The following is a 17,931-nucleotide window of genomic DNA, read 5'->3' on the forward strand; positions in this document are numbered from 1 at the left end:
CCCCCTCCCCCCTTGAGCTGAGCGGCGGCCGGCGCCGGGAGCGGGCTCTCGCGGGGCGGCGCAGGCGCGGTCAGTGCCAGCGGCGCGAGGCGGCCCGCGGGGAGCAGGCAGGGAAACCCCGTGGCCCGGCGGCCGTTAGCGAGCGGGAAACTTTAGGCGGCCCACACTCACGGGAAGAGAGAGAGGGGGAAGTAGAGAGAGAGAGAGAGGGAAGAGGAGAAGGAGAGAGAGGGAAGAGGAGGAGAGGAGTGAGAGAGGGAAGAGAGAGATACATTTTTTGAGCTTCAGGCCTGCCTGCAGCGGGCCTGGAGAGCAGCCCCGAGTCCCCCCCTGCGCGAGGGTGAGGAGGGGGGCGGGGGGACGGCGGCGGTTAGGGCATCACTTCATTTCCTACTGTTGCTAAACACAATTTAAAACTCAAATAAATTGTTATTTAATTCCCTAACACATAATTCAAATATTTACCGTAGTTCCCTAACACACAAAGTGTGGGGAAAAAATCGTGAAAAATCAAGACGGCGGCCACTCACCTCGGTTCAGAACGATAAGGCCCGCCCACACACGCACCGATTGGTCGACCGTCAGGTCACCGAAGCGTAGGATTGGTCAATCGTCAAGCCACTCAACACTCAACTGTAGGATAGCACGCGCCAGGAACCCGCCGTACGTTTGGTCGACCTTGATGTCACACGGTCGCTAATGAGATGCTAATGAGCGGAATGTTGAACGTTTTTTGGATACCGCGGGCGCGATTTTTGTCCGGCCGAAACGTAAATACACCTATGACCGGTCCGTAATCGTAAGCTTTCTTTTGACGTGATGCGCGCGTCGGTACGCTCTATAACTTTCAAACGTATAGAGAACAGACAGACAGACAGAAAGAGGTCTTTATATATATATATATATATATATATATATATATATATATATATATATAGAGAGAGAATATAGATAGATAGATATATAAATATTAGATAGTATAATTCTCATCTGAATCCCCAAGATAAGGCTACTGGCTGGCAATTTATTAAAATCTATTGTTATCATTAACATTTTGTGTTTTACTTTTTTTTTGCATGGCCATTTTCAAAGATTTTCAAAACTGAAGTGCAATTGAAAGACATGTAGGCTAGTCTACTGCTTTGCAATGCAAATTCTGCAGACAAGAAATTCCAGGTAATCACATTATGCAGCTGCACAATACACAGGTCACCTGATTCAGAACAACTTTTTCTACTAAAGAGTAAAACCTGCCAACTTATTTTTACAAAAAGAAAAACAATTACATTAAAGTGCATTTTTGTTTGCCTTCGTTTGAAATATTCCCACAAAGTAGAGGTAAATCATCATTAATAATAGGAATAAAACACTTCTCCTACAAGGCAGACATATAGATAGACCTTCAAACTACATCGACAAGGTAGTGATTAACTCCGAATTACTTCTCAAGTTATTGTATTAGCAGCTGAAGCCCCTACTTATTGACAAGAACATTTATTGTAGCATTCCAGGTTATATTTTATGTAAGCCTTTAAGGTACGCTACTACACCCACTCTTCACTTCTCATTTTACCTCTGTATTCCCCAAATACTGGGGATTTATCTGCTTAAAAAAAACAAACACATTTCATACAATTTTTGTAAACTATCACAGCAGCACCTTGATGGAACACAAATTATTTCTTGAAAGACCTATAAAAAGTTGTAAATTAGCAATGAAATCCAGAACACTTTAAGTTACTAACTTTAAATATATTTAGTTATATTTTCTTCCTTTTTTGATGGAGATGTGAATAATGCATCAGAAATATTAAAGAAAACTAATGTATGTGCCTCATTATAAACTACTGTACATGCCAAACATAGTACAGGAAATTCTTTTCTATCCGGCACTGACGGGACCGGCGTGGTGCCGGTTTATCAAAAAGTCCGGATTACAGAGAGGTATAGTAAAAGGTACGAGAGCCCCGTACACGGCCACAGATCCAGGCATCCCTGTTGCATAGCAACAGGTGCAGGAACCCCGGCCACAGACACAAGTCCCTGTTGCATAGCAACAGGTGCAGGAACCCCAGTTACACGGCCACTAATATGAAGTAAAACTTACCTGAACCTACCCCTGAATTTTGCCAGTTAACAGAGATTTCCGGTTATTTAGGTGCTGGTAAATCGAGAGTTTCCTGTACAGTGCTCCATTATGTATTGCAAATTCAATATACAACACAGGAGCTGCTTAGAATTGAGCATCATTGATAACATTGGAGATCATACTATACATACCTTTGATGAACTGATAATTCTAATTTCCAATATAACAGATTTAATGTTAAAAATAGAGGGAGAAAGATCAGAGTAAAGGATTTTTTTTTTAAATGACTACTATAAATGTTTTGAATGTCTTTTTATGGAATAAATAACCACCCATAATATTTAATGCTGAAACAGGGGATCTAACAGTCCTACTGTCTAACAGTCCTGTCTGAAAAGGTGATAATTCATTTAAGGATAATGGAAAATAATTAAGATGGCCTATTGCTTTGCATGTAAATTTATCTTAAAGCAAGCACAGAAGCTACAAATAATGTTTTCCATTGAATCTCTGAGCGCCACATTTTTATAAAATGTGTTTATGGGATGTGGGCGTCACTGGCAAGGCCAGCATTTATTACCCATCCCTAATTGCCCTCGAGAAGGTGGAGGTGAGTCGCCTTCTTGAGCCGCTGCAGTTCGTGTGGCGAAGGTACTCCCACAGTGCTGTTAGGTAGGGAGTTCCAGGATTGTGACCCAGCGACGATCAAGGATCGGTGATATATTTCCAAGTCAGGATGGTGTGTAACTTGGAGGGGAACTTGAAGGCGATGGTGTTCCCATGTGCCTGCTGCCCTTGTCCTTCTAGGTGGAAGAGGTCGCGGGTTTGGGAGGTGCTGCCGAAGAAGCCTTGGCGAGTTGCTGCAGTGCATCTTGTAGATGGTACATACTGCAGCCATAGCGGAGGGAGTGAATGTTTTTAAGGTGGTGGATGGGGTGCATCTGCACATACATGCTGTCATGTGAGCACAAACTAAACTAATTTATGTTAGTGCTCATATCACAATGTAAAGTATCACAACTGCACAACAAGCCAATGTATCAAATTACTTCCTCGGCTGCTCTCAGAGTGGCATGGAGTTTCTGCGCCAGGGGTGCAATTGTCAAAGAGTGCCCATAACGGTTGGACACTGCGCCGGTTTTGCCGAGGTGAAGTTACACTCAAGTTTCCACACACACTCATTAGCATAAGACCAAATGTAAAATCTCCCATGAATTAGCGCAATCAATTCATGACTGGAACAGGGCATTCTCCAGCATCACAAGGGAATGGGATTGCCAGGAAATTAGCCATTCTTTAACTGATTGATTTAATACTCTTGGTCTTGCTTTTAAATTGGTTTCAATTGACTGCTTTGATCTGCCCTTGATAAACAAGACCTACGAGCAGCAGTCAATTGAAGCCTCACAGGTTGGCCGTGCTTTGCTGTAACTGACTGAATTAAGGCTAATTTAAACTAAATTTAAAAAAAAATGAAAGACAGACTTGCATTTATATAGCGCCTTTCACGACCACCAGACATCCCAAAGCGCTTTACAGCTAATGAGGTACTTGTTTTGAAGTGTAGTCACTGTTGTAATGTAGGAAACACAGCAGCCAATTTGCACACCGCAAGCTCCCACAAACAGCAATGTAATAATGACCAGATAATCTATTTTTAGTGATGTTGATTACATAATTTAAAAGTAATTACAGCAGGAGCAGAGGCCCAGCAGGATCAGGCTTCAATTGGCTGCTGGTACAATTGATTAATTCGGGATTAATGTGTCCACGGGTGCCTATGTGCCCAAGAATATGGGCACAATATGAAAACATCCTAATAGTTGCAATCGGCCGAAACTAGCCATGCCGACCTGGGGGCATGGGCAGTTTTGTGGACGGGGCTGCGAAGGGACTTTTGAAACAGTGCAAGACTGCAGAAACTACAGTGCAAAGTGTTTATGGGCGCAACTCACTTACGCTTAAAATTTCACGGCCTTTTGCGCTATTTCATTCCATTCAAGAGGATGAGGTTCAATTCAGTGCCAAGGGTGCATAGTTTCTGCTGGAGACCTAAAACTTGGCATCATAGTTAACCCTGTACCTACAGATAATGTCACTGAAGGGTAGAATGTAGATGAGGAAGCTAAGGATGTATCCTTGGTAAACGCCAGAGGTGACTGTGTAGGGACTGTAGGAGAAGGCATAATGGATGTACTGGCTATGTTGGCAACCAACACAAAGGCAGTCTCCAATGAGCTATGGAAGCTAGGCGATGAAGGAGGGTGGTATGGCTGTCCAAGGAAAGATTGAGGAGGACATGGAGGGAAAGCATGCTCTGGTCGCAGACACAGAGGATATCATTGGTGACTTGCATCACAGCAATCTCGATGCTGTGAAGAGGGCAGATACCAGACTCAATGGATTTCAATAGGGAGTCATGGGAGAAGTGGAAATGGAGCTAGGAGGTGATAACACATTCCAGGACCTTAGACTGGAATGAGAGGTTAGAGAAGGAATGATAGCTGGAGTGGACAGACAGGTAAAGAATGGGATCCATAAGGGAGAGACAATGGTTAAACAAAGGATGCCCCAACAATGTTGGAAAGCACTAGGGCTAGGAAACACAAATTAGTGGCCAGGAGTTGGATGGGGAGAGGTTCAAGAAGGCATAAGGGGGGGAGAAATTCGGTATCGTTCTGTTTGGGGCGCAATTATCGGCTGGGCACAAAGTTTAGCGCCTGGCGCTAATTATCGCCTCCGACTGCAAACTTGGCTTCTATCGCCCCTGGAGGTGATTGGAGCACTAAATCAGGCGCTACACACCTCTCAAGGTGCTAACGCCGAGGAGCGAGGCGCTACCTCAGAGCACTGGTGAAGCTCATGTGATGTCAGTCAGCAATGGAACAGAGACACAATGGCGCCGGCCAGTTCTTAAAGGGGAGGGTCAATCTTGCTCTCCATCCACAACCTGCTCATTGCAGCCTTGCATCTCAGCCTGGAGAGACCTGTACATCAATTCTGCTGGAAAGAACAATGGAGAGGACCAGGGAAAGAGCAGAGTGCAGCCCCCATAGTCTCTTCTAAATCAATGCAAGGAAGGTCAAATCAAAATGAACCTGAAAAGTGCTGCTCAGTACCCAAAATTCCTTTACACAGCATTGAATCTCTCCAGAAGTGTCTCTCTCTCAGAATGCGTGGTCCAAAAATGTTGCCGACCAAAAAAGGCAGGAAGCGGCCGCCTTTAAATAGCGCTCCCCCAGTCCCTTCCCAACTGAAGGCGGAAAGGCAGGGGGCGCCACTCAATATCCGGTCCGGGGCGCTACATGCTCAATTGACGTCACGATCTGCAGGCACAGGAGATCGTGGCGGTAGTGTTTAGTGCCGCCGCAAAATGTCTGGTCAATTTCGCGAGTGGAGCAAACGTCACTGCACTCGGGCGCTAGTTGCTTTGCGCCCCATTAGCGTCCTCTTAGAGTGCTAACGGGAGGCACAAAGCAACCAAATTTTTCCCCCAAGGTGTTTTTATTTTGCAAGAAATGAGATTGGAGATGGGAGAGAAGCTGCACAGTGACAAGGTCAGGGTTAGAATAAGTTATGGGAGGAATTTATAGTTCAGGTAATTAATCTTAAACTTTCAGGTGAAGTAGTCCATGACCATCTCATATTTAATCTTAAAGATGAGGGGGGAAGGAAGGTGTTTGAGGAGGATTTGGCACAGAGAAAATGAACATGGATAAAACTTACCTTCCAGGGTGATCCTGGAGTAGGAAGTGGATGTGCTGTTGAAAGGGAGACATAGTAATGTTCAACATAGTAATACCAGGTTTGGTGGTCAAAAACTCGGCCAGTCATGCCTCATGTGTTCTCACGTCTATGGCCCTTAGAATTTATAGGGAGCTGTACCAGGAAAATGAGAGCAGTGGGAGATGGTGGTGAATTGGCATAAGACAGAAGAAAAGCAGTTGTTTAGCAGGTCAAGAGCAGCAGTGATGTTGCAATGAGTGGAAGGTCAGAAGAAAGTAAATCAGGTGTTAGAATATGAATTGGTGAGGGAGCCAAGTGAGGTGGGGAGAGGCAGTGTGCTTTCCAGGGGTGCAGGCCAAGGATACTGGGGTGGGGGGATAGGCAGAGAGATTTAGATGGTAAGGAAGAGGATGAAACGGTCAAAGCTGGACATGGCATAATTTAAATCTCAGAAGTGGCAGGATCGAGGGTGTGACCACAGGTGTGGGTGAGGAAGTTAACGTGAAGAGTGAAGCTAGAAGACAGTAGGGTGGAGGAATCAGGAAAGGAGCGTGAAGAAATAAAGTGGAGGCTGAAGTCACAGAGGAGGAGTAGTTGCTCAATGCAAAGCCTGAAACCAGTAACTGTACAGAGTAGGTCGCAGCCAGGAAAAACCTCATTATACAGTACTATGACTGCATTCCTTCCACCACGAGATCTCTGTACATTTGTGCTTATAAGCATGCACAGAACTGCTCTATGCTGGTAAATTTTGAATGTTTTGAGAGTGCAGGTGGATACATCCACTCATAAGAACATAAGACCATAGGGAATAGGAGCAGGAGTAGGCCATTTGGCCCCTCGAGCCTGCTCCGCCATTCAATAAGATCATGGCTGATCTTCTACCTCATATCCACTTTCCTGCACTATCCCCATATCCCTTGATATCCAAAAATCTATTGATCTCCGTCTTGAATATACTCAATGACTGAGCCGCCACAGCCCTCTGGGGTAGAGAATTCCAAAGATTCACCACCCATTGAGTGAAAAAATTTCTCTTCACCTCAGTCCTAAATAGCCAAACCCTTATTCTGAGACTGTGACCCCTGGTTCTAGACTCCCCAGCCAGGGGAAACATCCTCCCTGCTTCTACCCTGTCAAGCCCTGTAAGAATTTTGTATGTTTCAATGAGATCACCTCTCGTTCTTCTAAACTCCAGAGAATATAGGCCTCGTCTACTCAATCTCTCCTCCTAGGCCAATCCCCCCCCATATCCCAGGAATCAGTCTGGTGAACCTTCGTTGCACTCTCTCGATGGCAAGTATATCCTTCCTTAGGTAAGGAGACCAAAACTGTGCACAATACTCCAGGTGTAGTCTCACCAGGGCCCTATATAATTGCCGTAAGACGTCTTTACTCTTATACTCAAATCCTCTTGTAATAAAGGCCAACATACCATTTGCTTTCCTAATTGCTTGTTGTACCTGCATGTTAACTTTCAGTGATTCATGTACAAGGACACCCAGGTCTCTCTAAACACCAACAATTCCCAATCTCTCACCATTTAAAAAAACTCTGCCTTTCTATTTTTCCTACCAAAGTGGATAACTTCCCATTTCTCCACATTATAGTCCATTTGCCATGTTCTTACCCACTCACTTAGCTTGTCTATATCCCCTTGAAGCCTCTTTGCATCCTCCTCACAACTTACATTCCCACCCAGCTTTGTATCATCAGCAAACTTGGATATATTACATTTGGTCCCCTCATCTAAAGCATTGATATAGATTGTGAATAGCTGAGGTCCAAGCACTGATCCTTGTGGTACCCCACTAGTTACAGCCTGCCAACCTGAAGATGATCCATTTATTCCTACTCTGTTTTCTGCCCGCTAACCAATCCTCAATCCATGCTAGTATATTACCCCCAATCCCACTCAAACATTTTTTAAAAAACTTTGCTCAAGTCTATAAAGTCTACAGATCCTTTAAATTCAGTTTGACACCAGTGAACTTATACAAGTAATGTGAAATGGACCGCACCTTGAGTACTGCATATAGTTTTGGTCTCCTTATTTAAGGAAGGATATACTTGCATTGGAGGCAGTTCAGAGACGATTCACTAGGTTAATTCCAGAGATGAGGGGGTTGACTTATGAAGAAAGGTTGAGCAGATTGGGCCTATACTCATTGGAATTTAGAAGAATGAGAGGTGATCTTATTGAAACATATAAGATACTGAGGGGGCTCGACAAGGTAGATGCAGAGAGGATGTTTCCCCTTGTGGGAAAATCTATAACTCAGGGGCATAGTTTCAGAATAAAGGGTAGCTCTTTTAGAACTGAGATGAGGAGCAATTTCTTCTTTGAGGGGCGTAAATCTGTGGAATTCTCTGCCCCAGAGATGCGTGGAGGCTGGGTCATTAAATATATTTAAGGTGGAGATAGACAGATTTTTGCAAGATAAGGGAGTGAAGGGTTATGGGGAGTGGGCAGGGAAGTGGCTTTGAGCCCAAGATCTTATTGAATGGCTCGAGGGGCCAAGTGGTCTATTCCTGCTCCTATTTCTTGTTATATTCCTGAAGGGGTCTTAAGTCAGTATTTTGGAGTCAGATTGATCTGACACGGATTTAAAGAAATTAGTTTGCAGTGATGCAAAAGTTTAACTACTGCAATTCGAGATGTTTCCACAAAAGCAAGACCGTTCTTACAACCAACTTCCTGCCATTAACATTTTTGCACTGCAGCATAAAAAAAGTATAGCACTGAATAAATGCTGATGGATTTAAAGCACAAGTATATAATCACCATCAATGATCTAATACACAAAGTTACTTGCAAGTTTTCTTTTGCCATGCATAAAAATTGAAATGAGAAAATAAATCATGTTTAATTGTTAGAAAACACTGGGCTGATACAAAAAGACTGCAATTTCCAAAGAGCTCCCCAGTGGAAGGCTGGTTTGTGACTCATTGAGCCATTAGTTCAGATTCTATTTATTCCTCAAATTTTGGAAGTGATGAACAGGGGATTCTTTATTTTCTGTGTTTTGTACCACAACTAATCCAATTTCACAGGAACTGAATGGGTCTTGTCAGATCCACCCTTAGTCCTATACACACAGAAGGGATTTAAAACTTATTAAACTAGAATTTACTTCAGAGAAACAGATCAAAACTAGATAATCAATTACATGGGGGTGTAACTCATTTTTTGTTTAAGTTTAAAGCACTTATGAGCCATCAAAATAGCAACGGTTTCTTCTGGCAGAAGAATTGAAAGGGTGATTCCAACTATTGTACCATAATTATTGATTTCAAATAAAGGCATCATATTTAGAAATATTGAGGGTCTATAATTTCAAAACATAACTTCAGTTGGGATATTTGCTCTTTGCTGTACAAGGAGTAATATGACAGGTGATTGTTAATTCTGTTTGCTGGTTAGATACAACACTTCAGGTAAATGGCTGCTTCCCAATGATATGCTTTACAGAAATATCCCATCAATATATTTGAAAAATATCTTTTAAAAAATAAGTCAGAATGCCAGAAGGCATGCAGTAACTCTTGGCACTGTAATTTGTAATTTTATTTTGATCTAAGGAGACTGGCCCAACCTCAATTATGTCAAAAGATGCAAGGAAATTCATGAAATGTTCTGTATCTTGTTTTTTGATCAACACTATATTTACACTACAAAAATAGACAATGAAATGTCAATCAGAAATTTATAGCACAGAAGGAAGCCATTTGGCCCATAGTGTCTGTGCTGGCCCAAAAAGTGCTATCCAGCCTAATTCCACTTTCCAGCTCTTGGTCTGTAGCCCTGTAGGTTATGGCACTTTAACAATGCGATGAGGGTTTCTGCCTCCACCACCCTTTCAGATAGCGAGTTCCAGACCCCTACCATCTTCTGGGTGGAAAGGTCTCAACTCCTCTAATCCTTCTACCAAGTACGTTAAATCTATGCCCCTTGGCTATTGACCTCTCTGCTAAGGGAAATAGGTCCTTCCTACCCACTCTATCTAGGCCCCTCATAATTTTATACATTTCAATTTTTCAATAACCAGGGTTTTCTTTTTTTAATCTAAAATCTCCACCATACCTTGATCCTCCACAATTTGACTACCTCCTTCATCCCAGAGTGGTCATACCGATTCTGAACTATTCCTTTACTTTTTAAAGTTCTTATAAAAGCTATTAATATTTCCTTTTATATTATTTTCTAGCCTTTTTTCAATCGCCTTTATCCCTTTTCACCTCTCTAGGTACACTTTATTTCCTCCAGATTATCTTTAGTATGGTATAGATAATTTTATCAGAAGCCTTCCTTTTAAGTTTTTAAAATTTTAATTTCCATTTATCCTCAGAATTCCATTCTTTGATGCACCCATTTTCACCTTATAAAAGGTACTTATTTTGTGCTCTATACATCTCATATTTGAAGAGTGCCCATTTCTTTTGAGCTGTATTTCTTCTTATCCCACTGCTTTTTCTAGGCCAGTACCCTTATCTTTGACTCTTTATATTGTTTTGTTCTTGAATTGATCACAACCAACTTGTGGTTGCTATTTTTCCTACTCTTTGGTTATTTGCCCCATATAATTTCCAGAACTAAATCAAGCAATGTTTCTTTCCTTGTTGAACTATTGGTCTAGGAAGCAATCCTACCCCGCTCCACTACTTTGATCGCATGCATTTCCCTCCAGTCTATATTAGGATAGTTAAAATCATCCAATATAATTGTCTTGTTGTTCTTGTATATCACTCTGAAACATCTTCCGATCTCCCCCTCTGCCTCATCTCCACTAATTGGCTTGTCATGTACACCAAGGATTATACCATTTCCATTTATTCACTTTATCCATATGAATTCTGTCTTTCCCTTGGATATCCTTAAATAAAACAGCATAAATAGAATCTTCAATAACTCTGCCATTCCATCCACGTTTTTTCCTCTCACTTCTTCTAAAAATTTATAAACAAGAACATGAAGTGCTCAGTCCTGTCCAATCCCAAGACAATTCTCCATTATAGCTACATCATATCCCTACACAAATTTGTTTTGAATGTTTTGTACATTCACATAGGTACCACTCCAATTTTTTGCAACGTTGACCTTTGTTCTGTTTCCTAGTTTTCTCATTAGATTTTTTGATCTCCTTTGCCTCTTCTAAAACAGCATTTTAATCTCTCTGAAAGCCTCTTTCTTTCTCTTCTGATATTGTCTGCTTGTCAACAGCTTTATTAATTATACTCTCCCTACCAACGCCATATTTGGTTCAGGCAAAATATCCCTTCAGCTACGATTTCTCAATTCGCTAAAACTTCTTCCTTTAAATATTGCACCTTTGTCAGTCACCAAAATAAAAAAGGCAACTTTTTTAATTCAGCGTGTGAAGGGGTGGGTGGATTTAAACAATCCAGTCATGAATTGTTGGGGCTTAAGCCATGACAAACATAGATGACTTACCTGCTCTCATCTTCTGCTCGGTGACTACTTCAACAAATTATTCAAATAAGCTACTGAGTGTTAGGGAAAAATCCCAGTGCTCACCTACTCAATGCCAGTTGAATGCATAATTAGGAAATGCTGGCAAACTTGTTAAAAATGAAAGACTTCAGTGTCTAAGTCACAGAGAATCTTGCAGTATGGCTGCCAACATTACTTTAGTTATAGATATTTATCTGTTCTGCTTACTATTCATATTCAAGGAATCTACAATATAAACACTAATCAATATGAATTGCTGAAAAAAAAATGATTACATCATGTGATGACAAGTAATTAGTGTTGCTGGTGACATGAACACAACTGAAGTGCACTTAAATAACAAGCATTCTATGCACATATACAGAAGTAAGGATGGCCACACAACCTCTGCACAATGCCAATACATTAAAAGGGCACATTAGCCCATAATTTGCCATGGGTAATAACAGTGAAAAACAGCATTCGCTGTTATTACCCCTTTGAAACTGACAGTTACTTCAGGATTCTTCAAAAATGTGCTTGCTCACCTGGTTTAAGATCCAATGCTCCCAATGACTCTGAATGCAGGAAGTAAAGGGTTGGGCCAACAGTAAATAGAACGTAGTTATCATGACGCTCATCCAAGATAATAAGCACTAAATCTCCAACTTGGAAACTGTAAAAGAAAGCAATACAATATCAATGGTAAATTTGAATATCACTAAACTCTTATTCAAATTCTACACTGGTTACATATCAGTAAACCCATTAAAAAATCCTTGCTACAAAAGAGGAATACAAGAGTTCAAAGCTTAATTTAAGTACTATATATTGGTTTTGCTCTTCTTAATTATACTATAAAGGACATTTTGTCAGTGGAATATTCAATCCCACTTACACGGCAGTTCCTTGACATTTTGAATTTCAATAGGCCAAACTGCAGTAGCACTACTTTCAGTTTTAAATTACATTATTTGATCCATTGCCTCCCTTATTCTAAACTAGAGTGGACAACTCCACACCTGAGGGATAAGCAACAACTGAATCACTGCAGGAAAACAGATAAATTCTACAATAATGTTGTAGAGGATGGTATGCTATTGAAGCAGAGAAGACCAAGTCAATAACACTTGCTCAAGAAAGACTGACCTTGATGAAGGCCACTGGTTTATGTTTTCACAGAAAAACAGATAGACATATGGAATTGGATAAAAACTACAAAATCCCATGCAATAAAAATGGAATTTGATTTATTCTATCACCGTAATCAGTTGCTCTGGTCATTAACTGCTCAACTAGCAGTTCTCTACATGAATACTGAGCACTTTTCAGTAATACACATTAATTTTCTTATTTCTGTAATTATATCGTAACTACAAAAGGGGCAAATATAGCTTCAAAAGATCATTAAACCAAAATTTTCTTCAGTAAATGAGTGCCAAATTCTTGAGATCTTTCAATTAACCACAATGTTACATTTTAATGGATATTTTTTATAGTAGAGATGTCTTGATATGAGCACCCCCCCACTATGGCCAACTCCTTATTTGATGTTAAGTGAAAACTTTTATGACTTGGTGCCAACTGCATATCACAGTTGGATTTGAACATCACACAAAAGCAGAACATGACCCTCCAACATGTGTTATTTCAGCCTTTTCGACAAAACTCTGAAAATATTTAAAACAAAACCTCAAAATTAAAATTTTAAAAGGTTACAATAAAAAAAAAAAATACTTGTTTCATTAAGGATTAATTACATGAATCTTGGTTAATGCAATGAAATTCTGGGGGAAAGCTCAAACATTTTGATCATACACCTTTTAACATGGGACAGTGACCCAAGGCACCAGAGGCATAAGGAGTGCAGCGCTTTGCTAAATTTACCCTGTAGTGTAATAGGGAATTCAAGAAAAACTTCTTCACCCAGAGAGTGGTTAGAATGCAGAACTCACTACCACATGGAATAGTTGAGGCGAATAGCATAGATGCATTTAAGAGGAAGCTAGATAAACACATGAAGGAGAAAGGAATAGAAGGATAGATTGATAGGGTTAGATGAAGAGGGGTGGGAGGAGGATCGTGTGGAGCATAAACACCAGCATAGACCAGTTGGGCCGAATGGCCTATTTCTGTGCTGCAGCTAAACCTTGTTGGATCACTTCCTCAAATACCCCTGCAACCCAGTTTCCCCATTATGGATAAAACTGCAGCTGCTTCTGGTGCAGAAGCTGCTACTACAGACAGGTACTTGATGAAAACCTAGGGCCTAATGTCAGACTGAATAGTAGCACTGTGCCAGTGTTTACTTAAGGTTAGTAGAAAATTGGATAATAATTTGATTGACCATTTACTGCAACTGCTCTCAAGCTAGAAGATGTGGTGTGGAGATGCCGGCGTTGGACTGGGGTGGACAAATGTAAGAAGTCACACAACACCAGGTTATAGTCAGGTGACAAAGGAGCAGCGCTCCGAAAGCTTGTGATTTCAAATAAAACTGTTGGACTATAACCTGGTGTTGTGAGACTTCTTACAAGCTAGAAGATGACAGTGGCATGTAGAGTTTAGTCTCAGCTGTGGCTCAGTTGGTAGCACACTCGCCTCTGAGTCAGAAGGTTGTGGGTTCAAGTCCCACTCCAGGGGACTTGAGCATATAAAGCTAGGCTGACACTCCAGTGCAGTACTGAGAGTGCTGTACTGTCGGAGGTGCCATCTTTCGGATGAGATGTTAAACCGAGGCCCCGTCTGCTCTCTCAGGTGGATGTAAAAGATCCCATGGCACTATTTCGAAGAAGAGCAGGGGAGTTCTCCCCGGTGTCCTGGTCAATATTTATCCCTCAACCAACATAACAAAAAAAAATTATCTGGTCATCATCACATTGCTGTTTGTGGGAGTTTGCTGTGTGCAAATTGGCTGCCGCGTTTTCCACATTACAACAGTGACTACACTCCAAAAGTACTTCATTGGCTATAAAGCGCTTTGAGAAGTTCGTTGGTCATGAAAGGTGCTATATAAATGCAAGTCTTTCTTTTCTTTCAGCAGGAGTTCATCGTTGGAGGCTATTTAGTTATTATTTAAGTTCAATATTAAGATGCATTTAGATAGAAGTTCTTTTTCTATAATTATTATTTGGGTTCGGTGAGTAAGGGAAGTCTGAATCTTGCAAGGGTTTGGTGCTGATGGGAGTTCAATCTTACACTATTTACATTTTTAAGTTGGACACAGAGGGAGGAAAGTGCAAAAAATCCTCGTGGTGTGTGAAGAGAGCGATATAAGGGCCCTCATGGATCTTCAGTTGTACCCATGGGCAGCATATTTCTATGAATATCACTTGATGCCCTTTGTTAGAAACTAGGGGAGCCTAAAAATGTATATGGCTACATGAATAATACTGTGTTTAAATGATGAGTTTTGTTTTCCTGGAAAGCTTGCATTAGAATTTGAGACAGTCTTTTTAATCAGTTAGATTAGGTGAAGCATAAACATTCCACACGGAGGCCCATAGGATGGCCCTGTCAGGCTAGTTATCTGTTGTTTGTAAGTTAGGGTTTTGACTTTGTTAATGTATCTTTAATTTGGCTAGTAAAGGCCCAGCCTATGTTTCTTCCATTATTACTAATAACCATGTTATAATCTCTACAGCTAGAATTTGGAGTTTGTTTCGCAGAACTGCTTGCGAAGATAATTAAAAGATAATTAGGAAAAGACATAGAATGAAAGGATTTTGAGGAAGCCAAGGTATCCATCTTAGAATGGGCCATTTGCTAGATGAAGTTAGCGACTGGCTAACGTGCGACAGCTCTGGCCAGGCCTTGTACTTGCTGGGTTAAGGAAGATAGAGTCAAGAGCGTTAAGAAAAGAGAGAGAGAGCGCGCGAGAGAATGTTTTTGCTGTTTTACTAGTGTGTTATATTCCGTCCTAAACTTCGATTAAACACAATGGCCTAGAAATTCACTGGCCTTAGCGCCACTTTTGAGGCGCTAGAGGGCCTAGCGCCGAAGTTATGGCCAGTTTAGAAATTGACAGGGGCCCTAAATCGGCGTTAGGCCGGTAGCGCTGCGCCGGCACCGATGACGTCATCGGTGTGCGCAGCGTCCCGGTTGCCATGGTAACCCGCCCGAACTCGGAAATTGAGTTGCGGCCGCCTCGCCCGTGGCAGCCGCAAGCAACGTTCTGGCAGAGGTGCCTTACAGAACTTTGCGCCGGCGCATTAAAGGCCCCGCGGCGGCCGGCCGCAGCTCCCTCCCCGGACTTTCCCCCCCCCCGGAACAGAAGCAAGCCCGGCACTTGTCCGAGGTGCCGGGCTCATTTTTAAAAAGATTATCGCGGGCCGCGGCCGGGTGCAGGCAGCTCCTCCTTAACGGAAGGAGGAGGCCTGCACTTCCCGAGCCTGCCGCACCGCAGCGGGCGCCGCAGCGCCGGAATAGCGCCGCAATGCGGCGCGTGGCGCCAGTTTTGAGGCGCTGAGACCCCTCAGTAGCGCCAACAGCCGTTTGGGCGCGGCGCTACTGAATTTTTGGCGCGCGCAGGGGGACTTAGCGCCGGCACTAACTTCCGGCGGTAAAGCCCTCGCTGCGCCAAAACCGAATTTCTAGGCCAATATATCCACCATGTTGGCTTGCACTCGATCCTGTTTACCAGAGATACGCAAATCTCTATACCTTACCCAACAAAAGGGAAAGCGTAGAAAGAGAGAGAAGTGCAAGACCATCTGCAGGGGTAGCAGAAGGAGACAACTCTCACATATGCAGGGAACCGAGTTACTGAAACTGTCCAAAACAGAAAGAGTTGGGCAAGTATTGGGTGGACAGTAACTCAATGAAGGGTAGTCCTAAGCAGCATTGTGGCACTGTAGAACAAGGTATCTTCCAGAAGGCTGACAAGCTAGTTGAAAGTGGTAGTAGAGGGGGATTGTAGAGTCAGCGAAGCAAACAGCCTTTTTTTTGGCAGTTGTGACCAGAAGTCCAAATGGTATGTTGCCTCCCTGGTGCCAGGATGAACATCAAGGAATATACTGAAAACTTTCTGGAAAGGGAGGTAGAGCAGCCAAAACTCATGGTCTATGCTGGAACCAAACAACATAGGTAGAATGCATTTTGAGGTAACGCACAGGGGCCTAGAAATTGGGTATAGCCCGGCTTGAGGCGTTTAAACTTTGCGCAGCGCCAGTTCTTAGCCAGACGAAACTTATCGCCGCCTGGCGCGATATTGGGTTGCATCGCCCCTAAAGGTGATTGAGGCGCGAATTCAGGCGTTACACGGGACTCCTAAGGCGCTAAACTTCCGACGCAACCCAATATCGGAGCGGACGGGCTCAGCGCAGGTGCTCTCAATTACCGATGACCACGAGACTTCCAGGCACCGGCTAGCTCTTAAAGGGGTGGGTCAGTCAGCTTCAGCATCCACACTCTGCGCCTTGCAGGCCTCGGAATCGGTACAGGCCCTTCTCTGGCGATAAAAACTTGGACCAGATGGAGAAGGTGAGACAGAGAGCAGAGCGCTTCCTCAATGAGGCTCTGGAGCAATTGGTGACCGCAGTGGAGCGCCGGCGAGATGTTCTCTACCCAGACAATGGCAGGAGGCCGAATCATAAGGACTACCGACGAGCTTGGAGGGATGTATGCCAGAGGGTCAACTCCAGCAGCATGGTGACCAGGAGCCCTGTCCAATGCAGAAAGAAATTCAACGACCTCACTCGGGTCGTGAGGGTGGGTGTTGTTCCTGCAAACTTCTGCATCCCTTCATTTGCACCTGACTTTATGGCTACAGGGTGGCCTGTGCCCCATTGGCCATTTGCCAGCAAGCACCCATGGCCCTTTCTGGGCACACACATGCACATTTGACTCAGGGCGTCATGTAAGGGCTCTTGCACCATGGGGGGCATGAGATGATCACTCAGGGCATCAGGTAACATAACTTCCCCTCCTTTCCCCTGCAGTCCATGCTGGCGAGGATTGGCAAAGACCAGCTTCGCACCGGTGGAGGACCTCCACAAGTGGTCACTCTCATGGATCTCGAGGAGAGAGTCCACCAGATTCTTGGAGGACGTCCGAGTGGTCCTGTAACCACTGCAGCTACCGACCCCATTGTCGACAGCGATGGTAAGGTTCTCACCTCTTACAACTGTCTCCTTCTACTTGTTCCCCCCGCCAGCATGCTTTCTCACTGTGGACCCATGTCATAGCCTTGCCGCAATCTGGCATCCCTTGCTGCGAACCTGTCCTTTTGCTAAAGCCACTCTTCCACCTCCCTGCTTTCAGATGCTGCACCACCAGCTCGGGAGCCGGGCCCTCAAGCTGCCAGTGCCAGTGCCTCCGAAGGCTCAATGAGAAAATTACTGTCCAACAGAAGGTCAGCAACTCTATCCAGCAACGATCAGGATGGCCAGCCCAAATGGCTGCAGCTTTTATACTAGTGCTGTCCCCTTTAAATAGCGCCCCCAGAGTCCAAGAAGGGCCTGGGAACGCTCCATCCAACTGTCACGAATAGCGCCAGGCGGAAAGGTTGCGGGTGCAACCGGATATCCGGTCCGGGGCGCAAAAACGGCGTTGCACACTGAAATGACGTCATAATCTGCCTGCGCCCGTGGGCGCGCACAAAGAGTTAGCGCCGGCGCTAAAATCATACTCAATATGGGAGGTGGCACTATATTCACAGCGCCCG

The 17,931-nt window shown here is 43.4% G+C and overlaps 1 protein-coding gene across 7 annotated transcripts in view; it reads right to left on the reverse strand.

Annotated features, from left to right (window-relative positions):
* Window positions 1-17,931, reverse strand: part of rb1cc1 (RB1-inducible coiled-coil 1) — a 246,401-nt gene that overhangs the window by 13,827 nt on the left and 214,643 nt on the right. For all 7 annotated transcript variants that reach the window (XM_085992919.1, XM_085992924.1, XM_085992923.1 and 4 more), the window contains one exon: window positions 11,816-11,943. In XM_085992919.1, coding sequence (XP_085849045.1) covers window positions 11,816-11,943 — 128 coding nt within the window. The remainder of the gene's footprint in view (window positions 1-11,815; window positions 11,944-17,931) is intronic.

Source organism: Somniosus microcephalus, chromosome 7 (assembly GCF_052327205.1).
Source record: "Somniosus microcephalus isolate GS21.2 chromosome 7, FLI_Smic_1.0, whole genome shotgun sequence".
Lineage (NCBI taxonomy): Eukaryota > Metazoa > Chordata > Chondrichthyes > Squaliformes > Somniosidae > Somniosus > Somniosus microcephalus.